Source organism: Mesoplodon mirus (genome assembly GCF_964341445.2).
Source record: "Mesoplodon mirus genome assembly, chromosome: 11".
In the NCBI taxonomy this organism is placed as follows: domain Eukaryota; kingdom Metazoa; phylum Chordata; class Mammalia; order Artiodactyla; family Ziphiidae; genus Mesoplodon; species Mesoplodon mirus.
The window spans coordinates 44,272,596-44,299,213 of record NC_138987.1 but is presented as its reverse complement, the minus strand read 5'-3'; the positions used below and the strand labels follow the sequence as shown (position 1 = coordinate 44,299,213).

The 26,618-nt window shown below is 61.2% G+C and overlaps 1 protein-coding gene across 5 annotated transcripts in view; it reads right to left on the bottom strand.

Annotated features, from left to right (window-relative positions):
• The window catches only part of TAFA5 (TAFA chemokine like family member 5), a 211,337-nt gene that overhangs the window by 84,047 nt on the left and 100,672 nt on the right, over positions 1–26,618 (bottom strand). For all 5 annotated transcript variants that reach the window (XM_082636088.1, XM_082636090.1, XM_082636087.1 and 2 more), the window contains exon 2: positions 3,000–3,149. In XM_082636088.1, the coding sequence (XP_082492214.1) occupies positions 3,000–3,149 (150 nt within the window). The remainder of the gene's footprint in view (positions 1–2,999; positions 3,150–26,618) is intronic.

Here is a 26,618-nt window from a genome sequence, read left to right as displayed (position 1 = left end):
CCTTGAAGATGCAACTTTGTTAAGGTCCTGGACAGGAAGTGACGGCTGTACTCTGGGGTCCCCCAGCCCCTGCTTCACAGTCTGGACCCTAGCCCCCCAGCACTGCATGTTCTAGGTACTAGGTACCCTAAGAGTCAATCTCCCCTTCCAGCTCTCCTCCACCCAGGAGCAAACACCTTATTTGATCCAATGAATGAGTCAGTGGGCAAATGAATGAACGATAAGTTAATAAATAAATGAATAAACATGTGAACAGATGCAGCTGGGCTCTAGTATTTCAAGCCCACGTATTTACCAGACATGACAGGGTCAGCACAAACCATCCCAATTTAAGCCCCGTTCATACGGAATTCCAACCAACCCCATGCAGCCCAAGTTTTCTCTTTAGCAGGCATAATTCACACTTGAGGAAACATTATGTGCACAGAGCAAGAAAATAGAAACTCAAAAATTAAATTAGATGGCAGCCTGGAAATGCCCACTGTGCAAAAAATGCCAGCTAACTGATTTGTGTGGCCTCCCTTGAAAACGGCCAGGTTTTAATTTGGGTCTCTGGGACCCAGCTCCTAAGGCACGGGGAGGCTCACGGGAGAGGGGGAGAGAACGTGGTTTCGGATGAGCAGACCCAGATTCAATTAGTAATCAGTTCTGACCTGGCTCTCCCGAAGGCTCCCAGAGCTAATGACCAGAGGGGAGGGGAGCGGGCCCGCACCTCCCCCTCCCTCCCTCCTGTCTGGGAAGAATCCATCAATGTCAGCCGAAGGCGCTCTAGCTGCTTCTAGTTACAGGAGCTGCAGATAGGGATGCGGTGGCTTAGCCCAGCTCACTGGGGGTCAAGGAGGTCCACCGGCGACCCACTGGGCAGACAGAGTCTAGGGTCAGTGGAGCGGCCTCGGAGTAGCTAGGTCTTTCCTCTCTGTAAAGACTGTCTGTGATTGTTTCTGAGGATGGTCCCCAAAGGCAAGGATGTTAGCACTGTGCGTAGACATCTGGCTGTTCAATCACACCCCGTCCGTGGGATGCCGATGGCTAGATGCTCTTAACAAGGACAGACAACAGCTTCTGAGAAACAAAACTGACGCCAGCACGAGTGCTTCCTTGTTCCAGATCCTCAGAAGGCACCAGCTGCCTCAGCATCCTTCCACTAGCCTCCAGCCCCCCACAAGGCACAGTCCTTTCCCACCACCTCCCAGGTGCCCCCGACATTCCCAGAGAGCCCTTCCGGGCTGGCAGCACAAGGCAGGTGGCACGTGGCCAAGGGGCCTGAGGGAAGCAAGGCGGGTTCTGGGGGCGGCTGGGTGGTCCCGGAGCCCTGTGCACCTCCAGGGTGCTTCTGGGCACCCCAGGCTCCATGGGTGAGGCTCCCGCAGCCAACTCAGCCCCAAAGGTGCACAGGACGTCAGGGCCTGGAGTGGTGAGGGCCGGGCCTGCTCCCTCGGGCCAAGAGCCCAGGCCCGTCCCCAATCCTGCTGGAGGCCATGTGGGGCCAGAGCTCCAGGTCCCAGGCCCTGAGCAGACTCACTGCCCCGGTCAGGTCCCCAGACAGTCTTGGACAGGCTCACTGGTGACACTGACCCGGGCCCCTGAATCAGCCCCATCCCCGAGGGGCCCTTCCTTGGGGGCCTTTCTCCCTTTGGGGGCTGCACTGGGACCCACCCGGCTTGTCAGAAAGCCTCCCCTTCGGGGATGATGTGTCCTCGCTCCTGATGCAGCCCTACCCGCACTGCTGATGAGCCTCCCAGAGTGGCCGGGAGTTCACGATGCCCCAGCCCTGTGCTCAGCATGCCTGTCACCTCTCCCGTGACCTTCGCCAGCACCGCCTGCAGCAGGCAAGGTGGTTCCCCGCCACGTCCTAGGTCAGAGCAGGGGAGTCGGTGGGCCTCCCGGGCGGAGGCAACAGGTTGAACCAGGGAGCTGGGCCCCCAGAGCCCGTGCAGAGGCTGGAGGGGAGGGGAGGGACCAACCAGAAGAGCCAGGGTCCAAGTCCAGCTCTGGATGACCCTGTGCATCCCTGCCGCCCCCACGGGATGGACCGGCTGATACCCTGGACCCTCCACCTTGACCGCGGTGACCGCGTCTCCTCCAGCCACCCCACACCCCTGCATGGGGCCATCGACCCCAAGGAGCCTGGACCAACACAGGTAGCTGCCAGCCAGGCCCACGGGAGCCCCCAGGCCGCCCAGAAAAGGGGTGTCCCCCCTGCTCTAGTCCTGGGGCTGGGTAGGGCTCCGGCCCAGCTCCAACGCCGCCTCCCCCACTCAACCGCTGGCCCCGCCCCAGACCCCTGCTGGGCCCCGCTGCGTCCAGCCTTGGGATGCCCAGGTCCCCTGCAGAGCACCTGTGGTGTCTCCTGCACCAGGGGACGCGCCCACGTCGGTGCCCTGACGGAAGCTGCGGGGACTCCTCCCCGCTTTGTAGAGACAGCTTGTGGGTCTGTTTCTGAGGACGGTCCCCAGAGGTACCACCTCCCACACGGTGCCTGAGCATTAACTCAGAGAGAATGTTAACAAGACCTGTCTCGTCCCCCAGCCGGCTCAGACTCAGTGGTGCCACCAGCCTACCCAACAGGCGCATCGCGTCGGCTGTCCTGGGAGCCTGTGGCGGCCCTGCTGCACGTCACGAAGCCTGGGGCACCTGCCACCTGCCACCTGCCAGACCCGCAGGGTAACGAGCCCCGCTGGCACCTCAGACAGAGACCACACGGGCATCAGGGCCATCTCGCTGGTGGCACCGCCTCCACCCCCTCTGCCCGCAGCAAGCCCGACTGGCCAAGAAATACCCTCTGGCTCCCCGCCAGCCTGGACTCCACGCCCACGGTCAGCACGCAGCCCTCAGGGGCACAACCGGCACCGCCGGGGGTGGCGGCCCCGTGCAGCCCGAGGCCTTGCCCAGCGAGCAGGGCGCCTCGGCGGAATGTCCTGGGGGCTGGGGGCATCTCGTGGACCCTGGGCACGCAGCCTCCTGTGGCCCCCGACGGCCGCCCGGGCCGGGGCTCTTACCGTCCACGCAGGCGGGCCTGGCTCTGGTGGTGCCCGCGATCTGCCCCTTCCTGCACGCGCAGCGAGCTGTCTGCCGGGCGATTGTCCTCCGCGGCTGGCTGCTGTCGCGGTCCAGCGTCACAATCTCACAGGTGCCGGCGGCCAGCTGACCTGCAAGAGAGGCGCAGATGGGGCTGAGTGGACGCGCCTGGAGACCAGCCGTCCCGGCACCACACCGAGCGCCCACCTGGCACCCATCTGCAGAGGGACCCAGAGGGATATCTGAACCCCCAGACGACGCTGTCAGACCCACCTTGTAAAAGCCAATGCACCGGGTCAGGCCAGCGACCTCCACGCTTGTACAGCATGGTTTTGTCAGCCTTGCCTGGACGACAGGACGTTAAATGTGCCCCATCTCAGCCATGCCTGGAAATGAAGGGCTGAGTCACAGGGGAAGGGTCACGAGTCAGGACCTGGGCTGCACAGGGCTCCGCGACAGGAGGCCAGGCTGGCCTGGAGCGGCCTCGGTCTGTATCTGGACCGGCCCAACCTGCCGAGAAGGGACCCGTCTCGTTTGCAGGTGGCGACTCCGTGGGGTTCACTGGCTTCCTCACCCCCCACCATGTGACTCCTAAATCCAGGAAGGGCACCCACTGCTCTGAGGAGCTGAGGGGGCCAGCATCCCAGCAGAGGGACACGCCTGTCCGTAAACCAAGATGCTCTGAAGAGTAACACTGACCAGACAGGCAGTGCCGGCGCTGGACGGAGGGTGCCGATGAGGGAAGCCTGGCCGCTGGCCCCAGGGAGGCTGCAGGTCCTCCCCGGGCCTGGCTGGTGCCCCCCCCGGTCATCCCCGAGCTGTGAGCCTAGACCTCTTGGTGACACCGGGTGGCCCCTCGGTGTGGCCACACGGCCACAGCCTCCACTGGGGCATCCACTCACTGCCTCACTTTCCTTCCCTCAGTGAACAATAAGCACCACTGTATGCCGCCCTCTGCATTGGGCCCTGGGACCACAGTGTGAGAAAGCGGACGGTACTCTGCCCCTGAAGGTCCCTCCCAGCTCGAGGATATGGCCCCGTACAGATCCCAGCCCACCGCTATGCAGGGGGTCGGCAGGGAGAGAGGATGGGGGTACATGCTGCAGCTCCAAACAAGGGAACAACGAGGAGGTGACACCCAGGAGACGGTCCCCACATGCAGGGGAGGAGGGTGGCAGTGTCCACCCCACAGAAGAAAAGCTGGCAGCTCCCTGGGGCTCCCAGGCAGCCGTTGCTTCAGCCCTGGGTGTCCTTCTTCATACACTGCTGTCAGCCCTGGACCCCTCCTCCAGGCAGCCCTCGGGTCCTCCAGGTGGCTCACTGCACAGGACTGCCCTGCCTTTTTGTCACTGATGTCACCTCCGGGTGCCCAGCCTGGCCTGGGGCCAGGCTGGCAGGATAAAGTGCATGGAGCAGCCACCGGCTTCATCAGACCAGAGCTGCCCAGGCCACCTTGACCCGAGGGAAGCCACGTCTGGGTGTGACCGACCCAAGAGGCAACGGGGTGTCTTCACTGGGTACCAGACATGCCCGGTCCAGGGCCTGAAGGGAGCTGTGCACGGGGACTCCAGGCCAGCCGCCCAGAGCCCGTCATGGACGGCTCACCTGTGTGGGTCACACAGGTGCGGGAGGAAGGATGTGGGCCCCGGGGCCCTCCTCCTCGACCTGCTGGGACCCCCCTCCCCTTGCTGAGCGGAGCCTGTTCCATGGCCAACACCCCAGCGCCACCTCCCTGAAGGCTTTGTCTGTGATTTGAACGTGCACTAACTAATTACACGCAAAATTATATCCTGCGCTAAGAACCAGGCAAAAATAAACAAACAGACGCGTAAATATATAAGTAGATAAACAAATGCAGCAGAGGGAAGAGTGTCGTGGATAATGAGGTGTGCGTTTCTGGTGGCAACAGTGGTTAGAGCCTCAAAGACAGACGTGATTACGGGCAACCGTGCATCTGAAGGGGTCCAGGAGCTCACGGCAAAGATGCTGAGACTTGTGGGCTGGTCCAACTCTGCGACGTGCGGTCAGGCAGCTGCGTGGGTTCTGTCTCGGCTGTTATTTTAAGCTCTGCGTGTTGCCGTGGGGCTGCTGTGGCGCTCCCAGTCCTCGCTGCCACCCACCCTGACCCCAGACACCTTTGGCTGACGTCAGTGGCCAGCAGAGGCCTGTCTCCTCGGAACCTGAGCCCTGGTCAGTAACTAACAAAGCAACTGACCGACCAGCCATGGGAAACCCCTGACCCAGGCACATTGCGCCTCCGGAGCCTGGACCCTCGTTTGTAAGGGGGTGGCCGGGCAAGGTCCCCGTCGGGGGACTGAGAGGGCTTCTACGTCCAGTGCACCTCTCACACGGTAGCCGTCAGCCTAACGCCGCCATCCCCCCAAGTGCCACGATTCTGGACCACGCCCCATGGACCAGTGGCACTGGGGTAGGGAAGGACAAGGCCGCCAAGGGCCCCCCAATTCCTCTGCATGTGCACCCACGTGGAGATGCGGCTGACAGCAGGTGTCCTGGACAGTAGCCAGTGCCCAAGGGCTGCTGTAAAGAGGCGTCACAGACTGGGGGCCTAACCCCCAGAATTTTCACCCGTAGCCTGGTGGCTGCAAGTCTGAAATCGAAGCCTCGGCAGGGCCGGCTCTCTCAGGGTGGCCGTGGTGGAGGGGGGGACCTTCCTGCCTCTCGTGGGTCCTGGTGGCCGTTTCTCGCCTTGCAGCCACATCAGTCCCATCGTCACAGACCTCCTGGTGTCTCTCCTCTTCTCACAAGGTCACTGGGCATGTTGATTAGGGTTCACTTAATGACTTCATCTTAACTTGACTGCAGCTGCAAAGACGCTATTTCCAAATAAGGCCATTGTCACAGGTAACAGGGTTAGGACCTGAATGTATCTTTTGGGGACACCATCAATCTATGAAAGGAAGAAAACCAACCTCTGTCTGAGAGTGTGGAAAAGCCTACCAGGGAACGAGCCAGCACTGGGGTGCATGGGCACAGGCCATGCATGGCTCCGTGTGCCTTCAGGACACCGTGGGTCCCGGTTTATGAATTTATTACCAGCTGACAGCCTGGGTGCCCAGCCCGGCCCCTCTCCATCCCTCCACATGGCGTTTCCTCGGCTGCCCTGGCCACCCCTTCTGGGGTCTCCAGCCCTCAATTCCGTGTTGGGGGTTGGCTGTCTGCAGACTCGGGTCTCCTCCCGGGATTTCATCCCAGGGCCATCACGTGGTCCTCGCCCTGTGCCGTGACCATCCTTCCCGGGCTGGGCTGGGTCTCGGATGTTGTCCCCGACCCCTGGAGGACCTCACGGATAAACGCTCCCATCCCCGGCTGCCTTGTCCCCGGGCTCCACCGCGCTGTCCTCAGTTCAGGCGCCCCGCACCTCTGACAATGCTGGCAAATGGCAGTACGTGAACGGCTCCCATGGGCAGGTCCAGGGCTCCTGGAGGCAAGCAGCCCAGGTGAAGGGCAAGGGGACAGGGATAGGGTGGCAGCGCATCAGCACAGGGGCTCAGAATACAGGCTCAAGAGGTGCTCGGGGAGCTCGGAAGAGGCGGCGTCCCGAGACACCAGGTGGCTCTCCCCGTAGGTCACACAGCTGAACACGGAGTTCAGGTATGAGAGGGGTGGTCCACCCGCACCGTGAGGTCGCCTGGTGTCGAGGAGAAGACTGCCTGGCCCTCCTGCCCACGCTGTCGGTTCTGCTCTGGGGGCCGACAGTGAACTCGGGCTGCACAGTTAACATACGGGTGGTACCTTGTCGCTCACAGTACTTAGAACTTGACCACGTGCTCGGAACTCACCGGACTTGCCATGGACTCAGCGGCGCCCTCCTCCAAGGCACTGGTCCCTCCCTGTCTGCCCACACCTGACCTGGAGCTTCCAGGCCCCCCACCCAGCTGCCCAGGAACCCACAGCACCTCATTCAACCTGCATCCCAGTGCGGGGCACAGGGCAGGGGGGAGGACAGGCAGCCAGCTGGCCCTGGGCCCCCAGAGGACCACACTGGCCACCTTAACTGGGGCTGAGGTCCTGGACACCCCCTGTGGCACTCTGGGGGTCTTCTCAAGCCAGGTCTAGGCAGGCGCCTACCCTGCACTTGGAAACCTCTCTGTTACACTCAGATTTCTGGTTTATTGTGAAAATGTCACCGCCTCGCACTTCAGCCCTGGTGTCCTGTGACCAGGCCAGCGGCTTCGTGACGATGGGTATCTCAGCCACAGGGCCTGACCCATGCACCTGGCTGAAGGCCGGCCAGGACCCCCTGGGAGCCGACTGCCCCCAGGAATGACCCTCCCCAGGTCCCGCTGTGCCCACCCTTCATCCCCCGCTCCTGAAGCTCAAGGAACCAGGGACCCCAGGGTCTGGGACAGCACCTCAGTTACAGCCGGGAGCACACGCGGGACACGGGCCTCCGAGAGGAGTGGGGAGGCCTGCAATGGGCCAGGCCAGTCCCCACACGCCTCCCGGTGGGCCCTCCTCCTCTGGGAGGGGGCAGCCAGGAAGATTCTAGAGTCTGGGCTCCCCCTTCCCTCCTTCCTTTGTCTCACCTCTGCTCTCTCTCTGTGTCACACACACAGACACACACACCAACACACAAGACGTGGTTGGCGTTTTCTTCGGCGGTGGGGGGGATTATAATTCTTATTGTCTTCCCCCAGGTATTTTTGTTACAAAGAACTTGCATTACTTTTTTTTTTTTTTTTTTTTTTTGCTGTATGTAGGCCTCTCACTGTTCCGGCCTCTCCCGTTGCAGAGCACAGGCTCCAGACGCACAGGCTCAGCGGCCATGGCTCACGGGCCCAGCCGCTACACGGCATGTGGGATCTTCCCGGACTGGGGCACGAACCTGTGTCCCCTGCATTGGCAGGCAGACTCTCAACCACTGCGCCACCAGGGAAGCCCCATGCATTACTTTTAAAACCAGAAAGAAAAAAAAAAATGCTTCAAAAATAAAACAAATAAAAAATCACAATTCCTTCCCCAATAGCTGCTGCCACTGTGCACGCGGCCAACACCTGACCACGTCCTCCTCTGCAGGGGGGAACACAGGCCGGGCCTCCCCACAGCTGCTCCCCCAGCCCAGCCTGGCGCCTGGACCCACAGGCCCTGCCGGGGCCCAGGGAGGAGAGTGCCCATGCGTGCACACGCGTGTGCCTGAGGGGTGATGGGCAGCTGCCGTGAAGACGGAAAGAAACAGAACTCCAGGGAGTCTTCTTAGGAGAAACGCGGTGCCATAAGCATTTAACAAAAGCCAGATGCCGTAGAGAGACGTGTAAAAAAAGAAAGAGATGCTCACTTTCCCCCAGAGACAGACCTGCAGCTTCTCACTAGACGGCGGAGGTCAGGGTGGGGGTGGGTGGTCGCGCAAACCCCCAGTTCTGTGGCCCGATTCTGTCCCCTGACGCTCGAGGGAACGTCATTCCATGTTAACAGCTGGCCACACTCCCCCTGGACGCTGTCACCTCTGCCTGCAGCTGGGGGTCCCGCGGGAGAGCAGCAAACACCCCCCTCAGGAGAGGTCAGGTCCGTCACCTCTCACCCCCATCCTGGCCACCCATTAGGAGGCAGCCTTGCCCAGCTGGGCGTTCAGACGTACCGTGACCTGCAGGGCTGGGATCTGCAGGGCCCCGTCCCTGCTGCTGGGATGGGGGAGGGCGCGTGCCATTCCTGCTCGGCTGGTGGTGGCTGAGCCCGAGGAGGGGGGCCCGGCTTGGGAGAGGACCCCCAAGGGGCTCACTGCCTCGGTGCCTTAGTGATCCAGGCCGCTGAATGTGCCCCAGGACCAGGGGCCGGGGGCTCCTACCATCCACGCAGCCCCAGAGGCTAGGAGTGCAGAGCTGCCCCCAGCGGCAGCACTGGTCCCTAAGGGGCCGGACCAGACTTGGTGGGGGGGCCACACCACGCCCTCGACGCTCCCCCATCAAGGTAGGTACCACCACCGTCCCTGTTTCTACAGATTTTCCACAAGCAGCTCAGAGGTTGCTCCCATGCCCAAGAGATCCTGACTGGGGGCCTGGGGCTCGGGGAAGGGACCCTGTGGAAAGTTTCTGTGGAACACGCACCCAGCCCTTGGGGGCCTCCTGGTCCCCGGGACCCAGCAGGCTGTGAGCGGAGGGCCACTGCATCCTGAGTACTCAAGGGCATATAGTCCCTGCTGCTACGTTTTGGCTGAGTCAAGCTTTGCCAAGTTTCATTTATTCCCTGAGCTGGACCAGGCAGGATGGCCGGATAGCAGCACCTCAGCATCCTCAGCACGGTCCCCAAACCAGGGCGGCCACCAGCCAGACCCCAAGCCCGGTCACTGGAAGGGCTGAGGGGGTCCAAACTCCTGCTCAGGCGTCATTTCTCAGTGAAGAGAACGGTCTGTAACCTGGGTGTAGGTTTCAGGAGGGCGCAGTCCAGGGCCCCGGCTCCAGATGGATGGGATACCAAAGGACGGCTCTGGGCACCGGTGCCCCGTGGCCTCCCGGGTGGGAAGAGGCCCTGGGGCGACTCAGCTGGGCCTGGCCCTCAGGCAGCCCCCGCCCCATTACCGGGGAGGCACCACGGCCATTTAATCCAGTCTGCTGACTTCAATCTGGGAGGATGCCTGACATAATAAAGGTTCAGAAGACTGTGACAGACACTCAGAGAGGATGGCATTTAGCAATCACGAGTGTCAGCCCTGTGCCTGGATGAGAACAAAAAATGGGCAGCCGAGGAGGCCAGCAGGGCCTGAGACCGGCACGGGGCCTGGAGCTGACCACAGGCTGGGTCACCACCAGGCACACGCGTGACCAGGAAGACGTGGGCCCGGGCAGGTCCCCAACAGGAGGGAAAGACCCATATGAGAAGGTGGCTCTGCCCTCGGGGAGGGTCCAGGCCATGTAGGTGGGGACATGGAGACCCACACGGGGACCAGGAGGTGGGAGCCACAAGGCCTGTGGAGCTTGTGGTGGGAGGAGCCGGGGGCCCTGGCTCGTCTCTGGCTGGGCCTGGGGCACCGCACCGCATGTGTAACCAGGGGACCTGCACTCTGGTCGGAACGGCTGCAGGCATCTGTCTCCCACAGAATGGGGCGTCTGGCAAGTCTGGGGGTGCATTTAGCATCTGCACGTGCCCCATGGGCAGCGTGGGTCAGGGCCTTGCCGTGAGTGTCCTGGGCCTCACAGGGCCCTTTGGGAGACGGGCGATGGTTAGTGGTTTCAGGGAAGCAGGTTTCAGTTAAAGTTCAAGGAGAACTCATGACAACAGCAGTGACCTAAATCAAACCCTCATCCTCGTCACCTCTGGGTCCAGAACAAGCTGCTCCCAGCCGAGGACACCCAGGACACCTCTGAATGAGAGCAGGCTTCGTCCTGCGGGGCACAGAGGGCGGTGAGGTGCGCGGTTATGAAATCCTGCGTCAGGATCTGCCAATCCTTGTGAAACCCAAGGACGGCACTTTGTAAAGTCAAGTCCCAGGCGCAGTACACATGCTGTAAAACGCACCTGCTGTGAGCGCGCGGGCCGTGAGTCCTCCAGGCGCCCACCCAGGCAAACCCACTCCCCCTGACCCGCGGAGTCTCCCGTCTCCCAGAAAGTCCCGCACGTCCTTCGCTGCTGATTCCTGCACCCGTGGCTGTGAGCCACCACCGGTCAGCTTTCAGGACAGGAGCCCAGGGCCTGCAGGACTTGGTCGGGGGGACACAGCACAGGATGGCAGCTGTGTGTTCCCGGCTGCTGTGTACAATTGCTTTTAACCAGGATATTGTAACCCACCAGCCTAAATGACCTTGAGCTTCTTCCTCCTCCCGTGGCCCCGTGGTCCAGCCTGGACTGGCCCTGCTGTTCCTGCAGGTGAGGCCACACCAGTGATGGCCACACATCCAAGAGATCCAGTGGGTCCACGTGGTAGACACACTCAAATCGCCCCCGGGGTAGGCAGGGGCCCATGTTTTCTGGGCGGGGGGGTGGCCCACTGGCCTCGAGAAGGTCTCAGACAGCCTTTCCACGTGTGTCCTGAGTACATGGAGGGCTGCCAGCTGGGGGGATGGAGCAGGGGTGGCGGGGTGTCCCAAGTCTGGAGCCAAGTGGCCGGCACCTAAACCCATCCAGCAAACCTCTCCCCACTGGCCTCAACACGACTTCCTGGGACATTGGGTGTAGGTCGGGGTGCAAGACTGCTCCCCACCCCTCTCCCTCGAGGGACCAGGTCCCACCGACAGGGCCTGCCTGCTGCTTTGATTTGGGGTGACGTGCTGAACCTCACAGACACGCACAGGACATGGAGCTGTCGCGCTCCTGAGCTGGGAGCTTCCGTTCCCACGCCCCTGGGGCTGAAGAGGGCTGCTGGGTTCGTCCTGGGCTGGCCCCCCGCCTCGGTAGACGCCTCCTCCCGTAAGACGGGCACGGAAACTCCTCCCCCCGGAGAGGCCAGGGGCAGGCGGCTCCTCGCAGGAGAAATCAGACACCAGTGAGGACGGGGAAGGCTCTCCAGTCCCACCAGTCCCGCCAGCGACCGAGGAGCACGCAGCCCTCGGTGGGACCTGTGTGGGGCGAGGGGCACTCAGCGCCGAGACCGTAAAAGGCCACCTGCCTTCGCCCTCGGAGTGGACCTGTAGGGGTCTGCCTAGGCGGGAGAGGAAGACGCCAGCAATCGGCGTGTCACCGTGTGTCGCCGCGACAAACCAGGGAACACGGAGAGCCCCGCCTGGCACACGGGGATGTGGCCTTGGCCACTGGAAATCGTGGTGTGGATGGCCTCTCACGCTCCGGGACGCGTCCCTCCGCAGTGCGGGGTTTCCTTTCTGCACGCAGGGAGGGCCCCCTTGTGCTGCATTCTCGTGGTGCTCACAGGTCAGCAGCATCACCATGTTCTCGGGCCACCACTTCGTCCATGGTCACCCCGAACGGGCATCCTCAGGACGCACGTCCCCGAATCTGCGCTTGGCTCATTGCCAAAGTGTTACACAATGAGAAAATACTATTAGCGCCATCGGGAGGAGGGAAGAGTTAAGGAATCACTAGGGGTAACGGTGGGAGGGGGCCGTGGTGACAGCGGGGAGTGGGCAGCAGTGTGGATGCCACTGTCACTGCCGCTGGTTGGAGACGGTGGTGGGAGGGGCCCCTCACCTCAGGCTCTCTACCATGGATTTAAACAGCACTGGATGAAAACAGAGCTCTGGTGAGGCGCACGCAGACTCTGAGTCATCCAAGGAGATGACTATCCTTACTGCCTTTACTGTGGGTTAAACTCACCAGCCAGTTTGGCCCGAGGCCAAGAGACAAGGTAAAGGGGAGGTGGACGGGGGGAGGGGTGGCAGGAGCAGCTCCCAGGCTGAAGGCCCCGGAGGGAGTGGGGAGGCTGAGAGATCCCCCACGCCCGGCTCTGTGTCTCTGCGGTCAGGAGCGCTCGCCCAAACGTGCTCAGGACACGCCCCCCGTGGAGCCCCGCCCCACTTCCTTAGAAGGACTTCAGGGCAGGTTGAGCGCGGACACCCCAGGGACCCTGCAAGACGGCTGCAGCTTCACCTGCACCTGCAGCTCCCGTTTGCAAAGGGCTTTCTTCACCTGCCCCTCAGCCACGAGCCCCCCACCTCCCAGCTGGGACTGAGTGGACAGCGACCAGCTTGACTCACATCAGGGGATGGGCGCCACTGCCCGCTGCCCCGGCCCAGCACGCCCCTCTCCTGCTGCCCTTGGAACCCGGCTCCAGCCCCCACCCGCACTAGCCCTGCCCCCAAACCACAGGCCGCGGCCCTCCGTCTCCAGCCTGGGGGTGATGGGGGGGCCAGGGCCCCGACGTCAGCAGGAGGCAGTGCGGAGAGCAGAAGCCCCGGCTTCCTAATCCACAGCCCGCCTCTCCTGGACAAAGCGAGAGCCACTTTCAAACTGAAGCTAACTGCCGGGACCCTGGACTCTCAAACTAAGAGACCCATGTTCAGTTCCACCCCTAATTAGATAGACATTAGCGTGAGGGTTGAAAAGACCAGAAAAGGACACCTTACAATCGGATGGAGCATCACAGTCTCGATATTTGAGTTACACTGAAATCAAGTTTGTGGTGAAAGCCGAGCATGGCATTCTGGATCACTGTTCAACTTCCACTTAAACACGTGTGGCCTGTCCCCAAGTCCAGGTCCCTGGGGAAGGGTGTGGGGACCAGCCAAGGATGATCTCTGCATGGGCTGGGGGTGTGAGGGAGACAAAGAAATCAAGGGAAACCGGCGCCTCACAGAAGGGCCCCTCCCGTGGCCCGGCACAGGGGACCACCCCAGGCCACTCTGCGGCTTGGGCCTCGACGGGGCAGTGGCCCGACCCGTTAATCTGCGGCGCCGTCCCTGACCTTTTGGGCGGTAGGACTGGGTCCCTAGAGTCGAGGTCCCCCCAGCAGCGACCCTGCCTGGTGATGCTTCACGGGCAACCTGTCCGGAGGGATCAGGGAGGGGAGCTGAACTTGGGATAACTGAGGGACAGGCCACCTTCGCAGACAGATGATCCTCACGGCTCAGAGCACGGCACCCGCATTCTCCCAACTTAAAATCAAGCCTTTGAACTCATCCTGCTCCGTAAGTTAGCCTCTGGCTGTCCCCAACGTCACGACTGTGAAACAGAATTATGGCCTGCCAATCAAAGTCACAGATCTTCTCAGGCAAACCTCCCAGAACCCAGCTGGCCGGTCCCAGCCTGATCCTGCCCTGTCACCGCCATTCCTGTCCACGGCCGCGCCCTCTTCTACCCTGGGCTGTCCCGTCCTCCCACCCGGGCCACATCCTCCTCCCAAGCCCAGAAGTAGGATGAGCTGGGAGGAGAGGGGCAGGGGGCAACCCCCTGCCATGGCCGGGCACCCCCTCTGGAACCTTCTGCTGGCTGCCACAGATGCCCAGAGCCCCTGCCCACTACCTGGCTCGTCCCGCAGCCTCCTGTAAGTCTGCAGACGTGGGAAGGGGCCCAGGAAAGCGCGGGGGAGAGAGGAGAGAGTCCGCTTGTGGCCACCAGCTCAGCGAGAGGCCTCTGCTTAGAGACGCCCGCCTGGCAGGCCCTTCTGAGAGGCTCGCCTGGGCTCTCTGAGAGCCTGGCTTTTTCATCTGGATAAGAGCAGGTGGAGGGAACTGTGATAAAAAGGAAAAGAATAATGGCTGTGATTACGGCAATGGAGCAGGCTTTCCAGGGTCTCTTGGAACCGAGATCAAAGCCTCTCTAGTTAAGTTCCCTGCAGCGGCTCCACTGCAGCCTTAACATCAAATCAGTGTCCGGCCCCCTTGGCCGAGCGCCCCTCTCCCCTCCTCCCCAGGCTCACCCAGGCTGCACAGAGAAGGCTGCAGGGTGGGCCGCAGAGATGCCAGGTGACCTGAGCTAGCAGAAGCCACCACGTGGCGGTCGGGGACCCCCTCCTGCTGTCACTGCCACTGCCATCAACCCACGGAGGACAGTGCCCAGAGGCGGGACGCTCGTCCTTGAGATGTGAGATTTCAGAGCCGGCTGCCAACTGAGCTTCGAAATGGAAACGCAGGGACGGACGGATCAAGAGCCCTTGAAACACCCTCTGCCGCCAGCACCTGGGGAGACAGACACCTCCCGCGAGGAGCAGCTGTTTGTGGCCGGTTCTGGGCCCTCAGTCTGGGGAGGGGAGGGTCATTAGAGACGACCCAGGCCAGGCTTGCAGAGGGCAGAGGGGACTGGGGTTGTGTGTGACCTTGTGGGGCTATGCTTCACCCTGGAGAAGGCTGGATGGGGACAGATCCCTCAGGACACACAGGCCCAGCACTGCCCCTCCACCTGCCTGGCATCACCCGCCATCCCTGGGCCCCTGACCTGTCCTCCCTGGTACCTGCTGTCAGAGCCCGGCCACCCTGGGCTGTGCCCCCTCCCCCACTCAGGTCCACAAGGGCCCCTCCCCACTCATGCCCTCAGGCCCCCGCTGAAAGGACACCTGTTGGGGTGCACCGGGCCACCGCACCTTTCAGTCCTCTTCCTCTAGCTGGGAGTGACAGGGCCAGTGAGGATGCTGGTGGCCACGCAGATCACCCCCCAAGTCAGCGCGGTCCCGCTGCCTCCCCAGACTCCACAGAGGGGCGAGGCCTGCGGGGTCAGGGCTGGACAGCTCCGCCCGGGAGGCCCTGTGACCTCTCCATCTGGAGGGGACCATCCAAGCCTGGACCACAGCGGCCTGGTCTTGGCATCAGGGACCCCGGGCGCCTCAGGCGGGTCCTCGTCCTCTGTCCCCTGGTCTGCACGCTGAGCCAGGCAGACCCCAACCCCTCCACTCCGTGCTCCCCTGCGAGCCTGCAGGGCCCAGGCGGGGTCACCAGCCTTGTCAGTCAAGGCCCCCCTGCTCTGCAGAACCAACCCAGGCCTCCAGAATCCCAGTCGGTGACTCCACCCAGGCCCACCTCTGCCTGGAGCTGCGCGGCCAGCATCCCAGAGGCCGTGTCCTCTCTGCTGTGGTCACAGGGGGAGCAGATTCACCACTGCAGCCAACCCCGTACCGGCCACCAAGCCGGGGCAGATCCCCCAGCAGTGGGTGCCCAGGCCCCTCCTGACCAGAGAACTCGCCAGGCTCTGCCAGCACCCAGCACAGGGTGAGGGCTCCAGAGAGGGATCTACCACACACCCCTAGGTGCAACCGCCCCCAGGCTGGCACACAGTGCTGGGAGCAGAGAGGCTGCACCCAGGCTCGGAGCGCCGGCCACTGTCCCTCTACACGTCACCACGTGCTCTGTGACATCTCCACCACACGCCAGGAAAGCCTGAAGGTGTGAGATTTCCCTGGGGCCTCTCACTGTGGGAGCGGGAAAGAGGCTCGGGTCCCGTGAGAGCGACTGTCACCTGGTCCCCACACAGAGTCCAGTCCATTCACCGTGCGGTGAACGCAGCTCCGAGGAGCCGGGCAGGGCTGGGTAACGAGGCCGTAAGGCGCTCTGACCTGCGGAGCTTTGTCTGACCGCACGGCTCAGGGTCCCGGCGTGGCCGCAAGGATAGTGCCAGGCAAGGGAGCCCGGGGACAGCTGGCCAGTCAACGCAGCCCACACGGCCCCCCACTCTGGGTTTTGTTGGGGGCGTCAGAGGAACAGGGACCCCACGTCTGGGTCCTGGAGGGCTCCCTGCCTGTCTAGACGGCCTTTCCAGGCCAGCTCCCTCCTGGAAACGCAGCGGGTTGGGGGATGGCCAGCCCCGCCCATAAGGGGGACTGGTGTCGGGATGCTGCTGCCCCCACCGGGAGCCACACATCTGTGCTGGGTGCCCACCTACCAGGCGCCTGAGGCTGCAGCTTCACCCTCGCCCTGGCGGCAGAAGAGCCAAGACCCCAGAGGTCGCCAAGGGCACCCTGGCAGGTCTCATCCATAGCAGCTGGGCTCACCTGACCTTCAGGAGGGGCTGAGCCTCCGGGAGCCCTGTCGGGGAGCAAAGCGGGGTGCGGACCCTCCCCGGATGTCCCTGAAGGCGAGCGCAGGCCCCGGACGCCGCAGGGCTCCCATCCTCCCCGACCCCTCCCACAGACTGCCGACCTGTGGCGCCTCATCCTCTCAGCGAGGGGGAAGCTGACCCTCGGGCCTGGCTGCCTGGCTTCAGGTTGAACAGCAAGGAGCCGAGAGCCGCCTCCCCAGCAGACGGCACTTTCTGCTCCTTCCTGGGCGCTGGATCCCGGGAGAGGTTCAGGGCAGGGTTTCGCACGGGCCCAGGGCCCGGCTCCTTCACTGATGCCCGGGCGTTCATGGAGCGACAGTAAAGGGGACAGAACGCTTCTGTTGTTCTCCTTGAGGCAGCAAGTGCTGCCCCGAAACGACCCTCACGAAGCGCCTGGCCTGTCCAGACGGCTCCCTGTCAATTACCCGGCGGATGTGTCTGTGAATGAGGTGAGCGTGGCTGCAGGGTCTCTGCGGCCCCGGGGCCTGGCCCGAGCTGGACTGGAACGCCATTAGCACAACTCTGTGAACATGGGGTAATTATGCTGCAGCTTACGATCGCAGAAGTCAACAAAAGACACGTCAGCATCACTCCGCTCCGCGGGATGGAGCAGCCCGTGCCCGGCTGGCCTGCGCCAGAGATGCCAGAAAACCGGGCAGATCCTTACCTCCAGGCCCCATGCGCCCCAGACCTTGCCCACTCCAGCCCGCATGGCACCCTGTGCGGGTCAGAGCCACGGCCTGGAGACGGGCACTGGACAGCAGCCTCCCTCAGCTAGAACGAGCCCAGTGCCGTTCTGCCAGCTGAGCCCCTATTACAGAATCTGGCATCTGCTGTGTCAGCAGCACAGAGAAGACCCTGGGTCGGCCTCGCAGGCTTCTGCCCCCATCCCCACTCTGGACCCCCAGGCACCTGGAGCCCAGAGGAGTCACCGGGTCGTGGTGGGCCATCTCCTGGATGGGGCATGGTGTCCACGCGGGGCCAGTCCAGACCATCCCTTGTGAGTAGGGGCCACCCGTGCTCTGCACGTCTGGGACACTCCTGGCCCAGTTCTCAGTCTCGTGACCCAGCATCACTGTTAGCAGTGACACCCCTGGCGACCAAAAATGTCCCTGGCAGGGGATGGGAGGAGGGGCCGTTTGGGCCATGATGTCCCTGAAGGGCTGTCTGCCCCCTCCCGTTGGGTGGCTTGAACCCAGGGCTTCTGCCCGGGGCAAGGTGGATGTTTGGGGGAGCGGTCCTGTGCTCTGAAGGGTGTCCCCCACCCCTGGGCTCCCCCGAGACGTGGAGACCAGACATGACTCCAAGACCAGCCAGATTCCCCGGGGCCAGAACCACCGAAGAGAACACGACTTGGAACCAAACTACGACCCTGCTTTTTCAAAGACACTCATTTCAATCTGAAGTGAGTTCATCTGACTTTCAGACCATTACTGGGCCCTGGGGATGCAGGATGAGCCAGGGCCAAGGGGCTGGGGGCCGGCAGGAGGGGGTGGGGCAGGGAGCTGAGCCGTGTTCCCAGGCCTCAACCGTCAGGACCGGGCTCCACATCCTTCCTGAGCTGTAAGAGGGGCCGAGAGGCGAGGTGCTCCCTGCCGTCTCGCCAGAGGCCTGCCAAGCCCTCGCTCCCATCTGCCTTTCAGGATGTGCAGGAATTGACCCCCGGAGGGTGACAGTGATGGTGGAGAAAACCTGCTTTCCCTTCACAAGTGGACTCAAAGGCTTCCGTGTCCCGGGGTTGGGGCTGAGTGCCCTGAGGCTGAGGGCGTCAGGGCAGAGCCTGGGCCCCTCTTCCAGCCCTGGGCAGGGACAGCTGAGGTGGAGGTCGCTGTCGGGGGAGCCAGGCCGGGACCCCGTAAACCCCCGTGGCCACCAGTCCCAACTGTTTCCTCTTCCAGGAGGGGCACCTGCAGGCCAGGCTGGCAGGGACGAGACCCCCTTCCCGGGGTGCTGGGAGTCCTGTGCAGACCCTCGGTTGCCGCTTCCCTGCACCTTATCTCAGGAGAGGGCGCCCCTCGGTAGCGTCCCCAACGGACAAGGACACGTGTGGCTGTCAGCTGGGCACGGGGAACCCTCTGCCTTCCCTGGCCTCCAGCACCAGGGGGACAGAGGTGGCCCAGGCAGGGCGTGGGGACAGTGGCTTGGCCTCCAGTGGGCCCAGCCCTCCAGAGGGGGCAGCCTGGGGCTATCTGTCCCCACACCCTTCACCCGCCTTCCAGGGAGGACACAGGGCTGGCACCTGCAGCTCGTCCGGCTTGGACGTGACATCTGGGGACAGACCTTTCACCTGTATCGGCAGAAGGCCTGGGGAGGTTTCCTGGGGCTGCAGAGGGGACCAGGCACCATCCCACCCTCCCTGGCTGACCGGCTTCCTGGCCGACCGGCTTCCTGGCCGGGTCACCTGGAGGAGGCTGATGGCCTTGGTGGCTGTGGGCAAGGGGCCGTCCCCTGGGCAGGGTCAGGGCGAGGACCCACTCAGTGGGGGAAAGGGCTGGAGGCCGAGGGGGGCCTGCTGGGCTGGGGGTTCCCCGCTGACACCCCAGCAGCCGGGGGTCCAGTGGGGTAGTGACCAGCCTGCCTGGCATCCTGATGGGCCTCGCCTGGGTGGATGTGAAGTGGAACATGGTAACCTGTGCTGACAAGTGTCCCCTCCGCGTCGTCCCAGCTGGGTGTCACCTCCCAGGCCGACCTTGACTCCTCTGACCCTGCCAGGACCTTCAGGCCAGAACGAGCCAGGTGGCAGTCACTTCCTGTCCCCGTGCCCATCCCAGTCCAGCCTCTGGGGACCACAGGCTCCGGCCTGGCCGAGGTGCCCACTGTCTCAGAGCCTTGGTTTCCCAGCCTGGGCTCAGTGGGCGGCCGCCCTACCCTGCACCCCATATGGTCCCTCGGGCACCCCCTCCTTCACCTGCAGCTTCCTCGCCAGTTAGAGTGGGACAGGGCTGGCCTCTAGGGTCCTGTCTTAGCAAGACCCAGGGTGTGGTCCTCCCAGGTGGGATAAGCCCAGACAGAGGGTCTCAGACAACAAAGATGGAATTCTGATTCTGCGGCTTACTCCCGAGGGTAAGATGGCACCTCTGTGAGCTCGTGGAAAGTGGGGTGGGACACCCAGCAGGCCGGTTGTCCTAACCATCTCAGGGGACACCGTCAGCAGCACCACGGGGACACAGGGCAGCCTCTGGCCCAGCCCGCGATGACAAAGGTAGACAAAGGTCATTTCACTCCCCCTGGGGCACATGGAAGCCGCCTCTGCCTGCGACTGCCAGCTGCCCGGCATGAGCCCACTGCAGGACCGGGTGATGGAGAAGCTGTCCCGACAGCCCTGCCGCCCACGACCCCATCTTGGGAGGCCTCGGGCTCCGGAGACCCAGGGTGGTTCAGAAGAGCCGAACCACAGTCTGACTGGCTCTGGTGCGCTTTTTTAGGCAGGCGCAGTGGAGCCCAGGCCAAGGTGCTGATTGCAAAGTCCTGTTTCCCCGTTTCAGGGTGCATCGTTGTGGATTGCTGGAAGCACGGGGTTGGTGGGGTCACTGCCTCAGAGGGCTGGCTGGTGCTGTCTGCGCTGAAGAAGCTTAGCCTCACGCCCTAAAACGCAGACGGGAGCCCCCAGGGACAACCAGTCCCCAACGAAGGAGCACAGGTGACCCTGTGGAGGAAAGATCGTCTTCCCACAAAAACTGCTGGAAAAACTGGAATCCCACACGTGAAAAGTGCATCCGGACTCGGGTTTTCCACCCTCCACAAAAACTAGCTTAAATGGGATCCGAATAAACACAACAATGTAAAACTTCTAGAAGAAAAGAGGAGAATCTACGGGACCTGAGTTCTTAGATAGATTGGACATGGAAAACACGATCCAGGAAAGACAAACATTGATAAACTTGGCATTGGTAACACTAAAAACTTCCATTCTCAAAAGAGGGAATGAATGCACAGGCCACAGATGGGAGAAAATCCTTGCAAACTACACATCTGACAAAGGACTTGTATCCAAAATGTACACGAACACTGAAAATTCCACCCTAAGGAAACAAACAACCCAACTGAAAAATGGGGAAACGATCTGAATAGGCTCCTCCCCCAAAATGGCAAATCAGATATGAAAAAAAACTCAACATCACTTCTCAGCAAGAAATTTCAAATTAAAACAACACTGAGATACCACGCACACCTATGAGAATGGCCAAACTCCGAGACACCAGCATCGCCAAATGCTGGTGAGGATCCTGGTAGAGCAACAGGAACTCCCATCCACTACAGGCAGGGATGCAGGATGGTGCAGCCGCTTTGGAAGACTGTCAGTTTCTTACAAAACTAAACATACTCTTAGGAGCCAGAAATCATGCTTCTAGGTATTTACCCTTAATTATTTGAAAGCTTATGTATACACACACACACACACACACACACACACACACACACAAACTACACGTGAATGTTTACAGTAGCTTTTTAGTCATAATCACCCCAAACTGGAAGCAACCAAGATGCCCTTTAGCAGTGAGTGAATAAATGAACTGTGGTCCATCAAGACAATGGAATATTACTCGGTACTGGAAAGAAATGAGCTACTGAGCTCAAAACGACATGGAGGAGCCCTAAATGCATATTACCTAGCAAAGACACCCAATGTGAAAAGGCTACCTTCTGTATGGTTCCAACTATGGGACATTCTGGAAAAGACAACACCACAGAGACGGTAAAAAGATCAGTGGTTGCCAGGGGTTTGGGGAAGAGAGGACAGGAAACAGGAGGGGACAGGAGAGCAGGAGAAGGGAGGGAGGGAGAGAGGGAGGGAGGGAGGGAGAGGAGAGCACAGGGGAACTTCGGGCCAGTAAAACTCTTCTGGATGATACTGTGAAGGAGAATACACAGCATTATGCATTTCTCAGAATCAGCGTCACTTCACAACACAGAGTGACCCTTAATGTACACAAGCAAGTCATTTAGAAGGTTGGGGGATCTCCAGAAGGTGTTCAGATGGCATCAGGGGCATCCAACCTGTTGGAAATGTGTGACCTCACCTCAGTGGAAGAGGTGGGGGGAAGGTGCTGCCCTGTGTCACCATGGAAATGCTGGAGTCTGCGGGAACAAAGGTACAGGGAGAGGTGCATACAGCTCTGTCCCGGCTGCTGGAGTCATTCCCGTGGGATACAGAAGGACAACTCTGATGCTGCTACACATCCACCCCTGAACCGACGATTAGGTAAAGGTGGATGATGGAGCCAGGTCCTCAGTGTTGCCTTGGGTCAGCGAGGTTAGACCCGCAAGGGGAGGAGGCGGGGATGGTCCAGATGGTAACGGCTCAGAGCTGAAGGCACGTTCAGCCTAAGGCAGAGGCAGGTGGTTACCTACAGATGTGCATGTACACAGGTGAGTGCACACAGGTATTTCCTGGCTGTCAGTGGAGAGGGCCCAGGAGCAGCAAGGACACCTAACACCCCGATTTTGTTCCCTAACTCCACTGTCCCCTAAAGGAATCAGGACTCCTTGGAGAAATGGCTTATTTCAGGATTGGGTAGGAAAGATATAGCCTGGAGTATCTTGTACTGCCAAGAAGGAAGAAAGTGCTCAAGAAACAAACAAAATCACTGGTTGGGGAGGGGGTGTCAAAGGCACACAAGAGCTCCCAGTGGCCAAAGCTAAACAGGTGAATTACCAGATACGTGACACAAAACCAAGTATGAGAGTCTGTGAGTCCACGCTGACACATGGAGGTGACAGGGTCAGTTAACATATGGCGAGCAGGTGCACATTTCCAGTGCTGAAGAATCCCCTATAATGAATGTAGGTGCACTGCCCGAACTCACGGGGGTGGGCGTGACTCCCCACTCCTGAGTCCTGGGCTGTGCAGAGTGACTTCCTCCCGAAGAGAACAGGAAGATGGGGAGGAAAAAGAGGAACCTCAGAGGGAGAAGCCTCAGCCAGGTGACCAAGGTCAGCATCACAGCGATCCGTCACGCTGACAGCGTGATGTGATGGGACAGGACAGTTACCTCACCTTCCCCCAAACCCACAACCCAGTCTAATCACGAGGAAAACATCAGACCAAACCTAACAGAGGGCCTTCTACAAAACATGTGACCCGCCCCCCCAAACTGTCAAGATCATCAAAAACTGCGAAACTGTCAGCTGGGAGGAGGCCAAGGAGACAGGACGTCCAACTGTGAAGTGGGGTCCTGGACAGCAAAGGGACGCGAGGTAAAAACTAAGGAAGTCTGGGCACATACGGACTTTAGCTAATGAGGACTTATGACAGTGGTTCCTTCACTGTAACAAATGCCCCAAACTATCCTAAGTTGTTAATAACAGAGCAAAGTGCACACAAGACATATGGGAACTTTCTGAACTATCTTCACAACCCTTCCGTAAATGTAATACTTAAAAAACGAGTTCTAGGGGCTTCCCTGGTGGCGCAGTGGTTGAGAGTCCGCCTGCCGATGCAGGGGACACGGGTTCGTGCCCCAGTCTGGGAAGATCCCACATGCCGTGGAGCGGCTGGGCCCGTGAGCCATGGCCACTGAGCCTGCGCGTCCGGAGCCTGTGCTCCGCAACGGGAGAGGCCACAACAGTGAGAGGCCCGCGTACCGCAAAAAAAAAAAAAAAAAAAAAAAGAGTTCTATTAAAATACCTATGGAAATGACGAAGGAAATTAAGCCCCTACGGCGCGTACGCTGAGGAGCCCTCAGACGCTCTCCGAGGCCGGGCCAGCGCCTGATGTGGGAAGCGGGTCATGCTGGCCTCGCTGGTCTGTCCCCACCCCCGACACACACACCTGTCTCTAGGCTTCCTGAGGAACAGGCTGAGTCCTGGGATTTTGAGGTCAGCCTTTCGCTCAGGGAGAACGACCTTGTTCTCTTTACCCAGACACCCCCGGGGACGTGATTCATGCACCTTCTGGCCAAAGCATGGCACCCATGAGATACACGCCACAACTAAGTGAGAGTGACAGGCCCCGAGGGAGCAGGTGAACAGCGTGCGGATCCTGCCCACCTCCATCAGGGCTTCTGTCAAGGTCAAAGGGGACAGCCCCCCCCCAGCCACCTTGTAGCAGCTGTCCTGCATTCATACCACCTCCTCCAGGAAGCCTCCCATGACTGCACCCTTCCCCAAGCATCCACAGCCTTGCAGGCACCACAGCATGCGATGACTCCTTCCTTGCCCAAACTTAGGTCAGGTTCCGCTGAGACCTCTTCTGTTCCAGAGCTTGGCCTTGGCCTGCTGAGCCCAGTTTGGGCAAAGAATCCTGCTAAGCCAGTTTATCTGGACTCCTCCCCACACCTGGTACCTAACTGTTCCTCTTAGTAAGTTTCCACCCACTCCCTCCCACTCCCTCCTCACTGCACAGGAGCTGAGTTCACGCTAACCTGTTTCACGCTAACCTGTTACAATAGCCCCGAAAAAAGACTTCCCCGCCCTTTATAACGAGCGTCATGGGCTGGAGGCCTGGGGCCGTATGGGCAGAGGATGGGCCGGCTCCCTGCAAGGCCACCAAGGGTGGGGGCCGCATTTGGCCCAGGGGGGTCTGGGAGTAAAGGGGGGATGTGGGGCAGGGGCACCCCCCCATCCCCACTACCCAGCACTGCTCCTCAGAGAAGACCCACAGGCTGCCAGGACCACGTGGCCATCAGCTGTCATAGCTCAGGTGGCCAGGGGGCCCCAGCCCTGCCCTGCACAGGCAGGACCCCTGGACGGCTCGTCAGTCAATCAGAAGAATGCCTGCCCCGCTCACCCAGGTTCCCGTTGCGGGGCTCCACGTGGTAAGCAATATGGGGAGGTTGGGAGGTCCTCCCGGAAGGCCCTGCCCTCAGCAGAGGCCACGATTCTCCATCCCAGCTCCGGACACAGGGCTGATGAGGGCTTGTTGAATGACTGCGTGAAGGTGCCATGGTCCAGACCTTTTCTAATGTTCCTTCTGGCACCCTTGACTCCCACACCCTAGGGAGCCCAAGGTCCACTGTAGGCAGTGGTCAGAGGAGCCGCCCACCTACGTGCACTGACCACCTGCAGTGCCGGGTGAGGGGCAGCCACTCCCAGGGCAGCATCAGTGGCCAAGCACTCCCTGCAGCAGGGGCCGGACAGCACTTCAGAAAAGCAAGGGTGGGAGTTTGCGACAGGGCCTGGAAGGCTGATCTGGACCCACTGGACAGAACCTTCTGGAACCTGGGCGCTGGGCTCAGGCCCCAGATGTCCGGCTCTTGGGGTAGCCTGAGCCATCAGTCATGGGACAAGATCCAGTCTCCAGGGCTGGGTGCAGGCACAGGGCAAGAGAAGAGGAAGCAGTCAAGGGCAGCAATGCTGCGGTCGGGGATGGGACGGGAGCTACTCTCCTTCCATCCTCCAGCCTAGCCACCCCCAACTCAGGCTCACGTCCCTTTCTTTCCTTTCTTCCTTTCCTATTGGATTTGACATTGGCATTTCAATAAGATGCCTGCAGCTCTGCACCCCACAAACACCCAGGTTGTAGTGCCCAGCGCCTGGGACTTGGGTGCGTGCAGCTCAGAGACACGGGAAGTGGGTTTTGACCTCGGAGACAAAGGGATCCCCCCCACCGCAGTGTGCAGCCGGGCTGGTGCTGAGGCTGTATCTCCGTCCTGATGCCACCACTCAGGTGGATGCTGGGGCTGCCAGTCCCTGTGCAAACATCAGTCCCCGAATTGTAAAGTGAGGGTCAGCCTAGGTCACCAAAGTCCTCCTTGAATGGGGGGCCTAGGACTCTGGGGTCCAGCTGCGTCCTGCACCCCTGAGTGCACCTGGCCAGCAACTGTGGGAGAGATGGTGCCTCCAACACAGAGTCCAGGGCTCCCAGGGCTCGTGCCAGGGCTGGATCTAGGAAGAACATGGGCCAGAAAGTCCCAGCTCTTACTAGGAGCGAGGACGCTGAGGCTGAAGGAAGATCACTGCCTCGGGAAGTCGAGCAGCTCACGTGTTCGTCCATCCCATCCACCACTCCTTCGCTCTGCAAAGATCAGCAGAGCAGCTCATCAGGCAACTCCAAGCCCACCGCCCTCACGGGCAGGGGCAGGGGAACAGGATGGGTGTGAAGGAGCTTCGCAAGCAAAGGGGCCAGGACGCCTGCCTCGCCAACCAGGGCTCTGGACAGGCCTCAGAGCCCACGTGGCCCAGCTCCCCATGCTGCCACGCGCCCCAGTGGCCTGATTGCCAATGACGAACATTAAGCCGGCCGATCAATTACCCAGCACCGGGCAGAGCCGTCCAGGGTATCTTTATGAGCAAGTAAATCCTGAGCTTGTTCCAATAAAGTATTTACGAGGCCTCTTGTCTCAAAATTGCACGGATGGCCTTTTCTAATTCAATCGACGCTGAATGAAGATGTAAGAACGGGAATGCGACACGGAACGCCACGCGTGGACACGGTACCCGCTCGCAAAGCACGTCTCAGGCCTGGGAAAGCTGCTCTGGGCCCACGTGGTGGGGGCAGCACCGAGGCCGGCAGAGGCAGCCCACTCCCACTCTGAGCCCCTTGTCAGAAACGCCGGGGCTCCTCCTCCACGTCTGCTTCCACACAGCCTGGAGGTTACGCGCGCAGGCCAGAATCCCTGGGTTCGAATCCTGGCTCTGCCTCAGCTTCCCTACCTGAGAAATGGGCAGAAACAGCACCCATGGGGTGCGACTCTCAGGAACTTGGGTGTGTGCAGCTCAGAGACACGGGAAGTGGGTTCTGACCTCGGAGACAAAGGCTCCCCGCCTCGCAGTGTGCAGCCGGGCTGGTGTTGAGGCCGTATCTCCTGGGGCCCAACTCTCCTGAGTCAGCGTCCTCACTCCTAGTAAGAGCTGGGACTTTCTGGCCCATGTTGCACAGGTACCTGGGCCGAGGTGATCACTCACCAGGTGCTCAAGGCAGGGCACCGCCCCCTTGAGTGGGCGGGCCCAGGACGTGTCCTTCCCACAGGCCCGCATGACCCCAGGTACAGCGTCGATGGACATGCACCGCAGACACTCAGCAGGGAACGGGGCAGACTCTGACCATGCAGACCGCCCTGGGGGGTGTTCCCTGAGTGCCAGCCTCCCTTCTGAGGTCGGGGGGGCCGCCACCACGCTGCACAGTGCCGTCCCCCAGCTGCTCTCACGGTCACTCAGCCTGAGGGGCGATGGCAGTGAGCCGGCAGTGCGGGTGCGGGCCCAGGGCGGGTGCACCTGCAGGCCTCTTACAAACTGCCTGCGGCTCCTGCAACAGACGTCACCTCCGACGGGCTGGTCTGCAGCAATGC